Source organism: Protomyctophum bolini (genome assembly GCF_963924005.1).
Source record: "Protomyctophum bolini genome assembly, chromosome: 22".
NCBI lineage: Eukaryota > Metazoa > Chordata > Actinopteri > Myctophiformes > Myctophidae > Protomyctophum > Protomyctophum bolini.
The window spans coordinates 7802073-7808072 of NC_137883.1; the positions used below are offsets into that span (position 1 = coordinate 7802073).

The 6000-nt window shown below is 42.7% G+C and overlaps 1 protein-coding gene and 1 long non-coding RNA gene across 5 annotated transcripts in view; both read left to right on the top strand.

The window, feature by feature from the left end:
- The window catches only part of LOC308310198, a 200911-nt gene that overhangs the window by 47625 nt on the left and 147286 nt on the right, over window positions 1-6000 (top strand). The gene's annotated exons all lie outside the window — the stretch shown is intronic.
- Window positions 1-6000, top strand: part of sppl3 (signal peptide peptidase 3) — a 40289-nt gene that overhangs the window by 10830 nt on the left and 23459 nt on the right. For all 4 annotated transcript variants that reach the window (XM_080756423.1, XM_080756424.1, XM_080756425.1 and 1 more), the window contains exon 2: window positions 5481-5558. In XM_080756423.1, coding sequence (XP_080612549.1) covers window positions 5481-5558 — 78 coding nt within the window. The remainder of the gene's footprint in view (window positions 1-5480; window positions 5559-6000) is intronic.

Below are 6000 nucleotides of genomic sequence, written 5' to 3' on the forward strand. Positions count from 1 at the left end.
CGTAGTACTGAATACAATTCATTCATTTGTGTGATTAAAAACACTTGAGACTTGCTACTTAAACTAGGCATTATAGGTAATTCACTCTTGTGAAATATACACTTTGACCTGCAGTGACCCTGGTATTAAAGCCATATTAAACGCTTGTTCTGTTGTTAAAGGGATTCAGCCAGTGTATAAGTAACAAAAAGCAGCAGCAGTCTCTTAACAGAGGATGGTGTTGTTGTGTGTGTATACAGAAAAGCAATATTTTATATTCCAAAGCTGTGGTGCACCATATACAGCAGAGGTCAGCATGCAGGTGATCCCACAAACCCCCATATCCAACCCAAACTCCCAGACAATTGGACAATTTCACAAGAAGGAACAAGAGAGTGATTTAGGTTGAGCTAAAAGGGTATCCAGAGAACTGTCCAGTTTACCAACTCGCCCCGATTTAGTGCATATTAGTTTGACTTCACCTTCATTTAAATGTCATTGAATTGAGAGAGAGAGAGGATAGTTGTTTAGAGTTAACACTAGAGAAAGCAAAAAGGGGTGTAATCGATATCTCTACGTACTCCCTACCTTTCCTAAGTCTTTCTATTACTTTTGTCCACCAAATGCTCCTGAGGGGAAGATTTGTTTTAATTGTGTCCCTGACTTTTTAGATTTTCTGTAGCTCATCTCACTCAGACACTGGTAGTCTGAAGGAGAAAGAAGGCCTAAAGGCACCTTGATTGTCAGAGTGAGAATTCAATTTAATTAAGCCAACGTGTGCGTCGTATTCATCATCATTTGGCCTACCGACTACTTGCTGTGGACCTGCATTTCAAACTTTGAAATGGGCCGTGTTTTGAAACCGTTCTGTGGGTCATGAATGTTTACTTTATAATTTGATAGGATGCAGTGGAGACATAGGGTTCCAGGTCATGGCCTCGCTGCCAGTAACAAAGACCATGGCCTGGATTCCTACTTGCCATGATATGGGATGCTTGAATGAGTACGTGCATGAATTTGTTTCTTCATGATTATACGATCAATGGTAACAATATGAAAGTTGGTTTTCATTAGGCTATATAAACTGATCCTGATTTAAATTCTTAATTCATTGCTACCATCTTGTAAGGTTGAGTGATGTGCCATTTTTTTTCCCTATCGCCTATCGGCTGGCCGATGGATGATATATTCGTGTTGTACAAACATTGTGAGAACAGATCACTGCGGGTCGAAAAATGTAGTTTGTGAAACGAGTGAAGCAAGCTTCTTCTTCCGCCAGACTTCTGTCTGGCGGAGTCGGGTTACTGTAGATTGGAGGCATAAGAATTTTACTCTGGGGAGGGGAAAAAAATTGCCATGGTTGTATTTACTTGTAAATGTAATAATGGTGATAAATATGAACCATTTTAGCTGAGGACGCCCTATTACCCCCTCAAGGACCCCTGGGTGTCCCCACCCAGACCACACATTGAGAGCCACTGACTGCACTGAAGTACACACAAGCACACTGACTCACAAATTAGCACGTGTATGCACATCTACTTGCGTGCACTCACACACGCCTGCATGTGTGTATACACACACGCACACACACACACACACACACACACACACACACACACACACACTGTTTGCACTGTTGTCTTTACTCACCACTGGACAACCGTGAATGATCAAACTCCCGTTTTTTTGTAGTAGGATAGGATAATACTGTCTTTATTAAATTCAGGGTGTTATAGCAGCCCAGAATAAGACGCAACAATGTTTCGGGCAAGTGAACATGATATGACCTTTGGGCGAGTAGAATAACGCTTTTGAAAGAGACCTCAGTGTCAACGCCTGCAGGAAGCATAATTGCCCATATTACGCATTCAGCCTTATTTGATTTATTTATTAGATCCCCCATTAGCTTACTGCGAGTCGCAGCTGCTACTCTTCCTGGGGTCTTAAACATATCGTCATCAAAAACATTTTTCCATATTACTACATGCATTCACATACAACATTCATCCAATACCACACAAAACAACTCATGATCCGTCTACTACATTTGATAGCTAGCTCCACAGTACAATCCAATCTTCAGCATTGACAATAAAATAAATATACATTGTAATCATGGGATATATATTATAGCTCATATGCATCTCCTTCACATCTCTTTCTTTCTCTTTCCGTGGCTGCTTTCGGCAGTTTGCACAGTTGTCTGGACAGCCATGGATGATCAAACTCGTCGGTGTCAGTTTTGTAGAAGGACGGGATAGGATTACACCTTAATTAAACACATTTCCCGCCATTCCTGTCTTTAGACAGGTTCACTTACCTGCCATACCAGTCTTGCGACAGATTACGACACCTGTTTCTGGCAGGCCTCTTACGCCACCCGCCTATGACCTGAAACGGCATCCATATACATCTCAGAATTAATCCTCAGATTTGGTGAGACGAGGAAAAAGTATGCTCTCAGGATGCCAAAAAAAGGCTGGCGCATCGCTCCGGTTAGCATATTATCGGTCGAAGGACCCGCGATTTGTAGTCATTTTGTAGTTTTTGCCTGGCAAGGGCTACTGAGGTGCCCGAAAACATTCCGGCAGGGAATGCGTTTTAATAACACCCCCATGGGGGAAAATTCAGCTACAAATAACTGCTGCTTCAAGTTCAAATGGCTTTATTGACATTGTCAACCAGTCAAGTGTGAGGGAGGATGCAACGGTGAAGATGCCTCTTTCTGTCAAATACATTTTTAATAGAATAGAGATTCATAGAAATAACACTAATATCATTATTATAAACATCGTATTATCATCTTGAATAGCAAGCCGCATGTGATGAATCGGAACTAGTAGGTGACTACTGCATGTTTGCAAGCGCACTGTGCCTCTTAGTCTTACTCCTGCTAGATTGAGTTTGGAGGAACTGTTTGTATAGCCCCTACCCCCATTGTCAACCCAGTCAGCCAATAAGGAGGGATTACAGGGGGTTAAAATATTAAATGCATCAAAAGCTGCTCCAGTACCTCTGCTATTCTTCCTGTTTGCCAGTGGACTCATTTCGAGGCTCTGAGCCTTGGACAGGGTTCCTGTGCATCTAGGAGTCGCTTCAAAATGTAATTTGTGTATTTTTAAGCAGATCCCTCTCCTGGCTAGGATGTCTGTGGTACGCCCAGTACGGGAACTATTTGCAGTATCCAAGTACTAGCTAGGTTGTGATATTCCTTCCATGAAATTGCGATTTGTAAACATAAAAGGCAATAGTAGTGTGTTTAGATTGGTGTTTGTTTCTGATAGCGTGTGATAATGCGTTATGAATGAGGCCAAGGCACTGTAAACTATTACTGTTAGTTACTGTTACTGTTTCAGTGTTTCATTCATTTATGGAGTTGACATTACTCGAGTAGGCTACCCTGTGTATTTTTCTGTTTCTTTTTGTTGGCTGCAATCTTTGTTGAATGGGCAAATAGACTGGGATCAAGTCCACATACCTCCCATCGCATTAATATTAACCCATTTAGGCCTGTCTGACAATTCTGACAGTTTTCTGTATCAGTGGTGCTCAATATTTCATGTCAAGGACCCCACAAATTATATGCAATTGGCCGCGGACCCCCATCTGAAAATATGTTATTCCAGGAACCTCTCGTAAGCAAAGCTTTGAGTGAAAAACATTCGCTCTGAAAGAATATATTCAAAGATTTGCACCACATTTTTTTAAACTACGAGCTTGTAGATCTGCTATTTTTCAATAGCTAAAGTGTAACATAATGCTTAAAACACAAAGGGGTTCCCGGTGTCTAGAATGGGTTAATATCGGATCACATCATCAAAACGATCATCAGTGTCATGAGTCATGTCGCGGACAATGTGAATGAACAACCAGGTCAAGACATATATAGTGAAGGGAATGTGGAAACCCTTGATAGTCTGTGTAATCCACACATTTAAACGCTATTTATGAGCAGATGATCTTAGTTGCACCGTCCGACATTGCTGTTCTGGAACTGTCTTTATTAATAAAATAAGTTTTAACAAAACATTGCTATATACTATATTACAGTACATGCTGCCTGCTAGATGATTAACAAGCGAGTCGGGAGGGCACGGCCACACATTATGGTCAGCACCACTTTCAGAACGGTCCGTTTGTGCACAGCAGTGTGACAACCAGTGTGTTTCCCCAAGACCCTCGTCCTCATTCCTCACACAGTCAGGCGTGACACGGATAGCGAGAGTAATGCTTTGGTACTACTACAAGTCGACTTCAAGTTAGTCACACCACAAGTTCACAGCAGGGCCTGGGTCATCAATGTGTCTGTGGCAAGACTTGGCCTTGTCTGTGGCAAATTTTAGATTTTTTTTTTGTGGTGCAACCACTCCTATGGACAGCTATGTATGTGTGTGTCCCTGGCTGGGTCTGTCTGTCGAGCACGAAAATAGCGTTTGTTTGGTTTTCACAACCAAGTGTCACTGTTGCGCAGCCTAACACACACACACCGAGAGAGAGAGTTTGACAGCGTGTAGTATGCACAACAGCGTGATAGTCATAGCTGATTGGCCAACTGTTCCGTAGCATACATTTGTTTACTTTAGCAGTCATATTAGCATGCTTTATAGCTATGTAAATGCCAAACAGTGGTGAACTACTCTATTGAGCTATTGAGCGGCTTACACACGGCTGCAGCAAATGAAATAACGAGCCTGAGTGAAGCAATGAGAGGGAAGAGGAGGAGAGCCTCTGTGCACAGCGCTGCTCTGGGTGTAAGCACACTTACACGAGCGGCAAAGAGCCGCTCGTGGCAGGCGTCTCGGAATGCCGCGTCGGCCAGATTCCCGGAAAATCTTCCCCATGCGGCAGAATGCCGCGTGGGTGGAGCTTCATTAACATCCACCAGTTGTCTAAAAAAAACAGGAAGAGACGCCTGCCGCTCGCGGCTTTTGGCGTGACGCTAAAGTGTGCCTGCACTGACACAGAGGGCGCGTTCGGAAATACCGCACCGGAGCGCACTCGCCTATTAGTTTCAGTTTGCATTGCACAGTGCGCTCAGTGCGCTATTCCCGAACGTGCCCAGAGACAGCAGGCAACTCGGTCATTGGATGCCGCTCCCCATCTCTCTCTCTCTCTCCCCCCCCCCCCCCCCCCCCCCCATTTCCTGTCAGCCAATAAATATCTTTAAAAGAGTAGATAAAGGGAAAATGTCAAATAACAAAACAACTATCAAATGTACATGCGACCATGGTGTGTGCTCACTAAATAAATAAATTATATACAAATAAAAGCAGGGTCTCTTGTCTCATGCGAGTAGCAGCCGGTATAAAACATGTATGAAGTGGGTGGTTTTAAGGTCCCAACCTGGAATTTTTAATGAACTGTATGTGGCTTGTGTACATTAGAGAACACTAGAGTTACACATACTACAAGATTCGTGATCGTCCTTCGGGAGTAAAATCGGAACTGTAGGAAAAAACTGTCTGTTTAATAATCATAATTCTCTCTTATCTTTTCAGGGCATACTCCTTGGTTGATTCCAGCCAGGTGTCCACCTTCCTCATCTCCATTCTTCTCATCGTCTATGGCAGCTTCAGGTGAGTCCATAATACTGATAGTAGGTCAGTCACGGGGGTCAACTTTGAGGAAGAACATATGATCTTGTTTCCACTGGGACCTTGGAAAACATTGGGGGGGGGGGGGGGGGGGGGGGGATGTTCTAAAACAGAGGTCTGTAACCTTTTTTCACATGAATTGCCATGTTTTCATTTTTGTGATAGTCAGTGTGCCATATATAATCATGACACCACATCAAAATGAAATCTTCCCAAATTATTTTGATTGTCCATAGGATGCACATAACAACCTTAGAAATATTTTCTTTCACATCAGGATGCAATAATGACCATTAACCCATTTTGGGTTTTTGGTGTTTTTAAGCATTATGTTTTATGCTTTAGCTGTTGGAAAAATAGGGTTAGAGACTTGTAGGTCTGCTATTTTTGAAAAAATCGTGAAAATGTGGCGCAAATCTTTGAA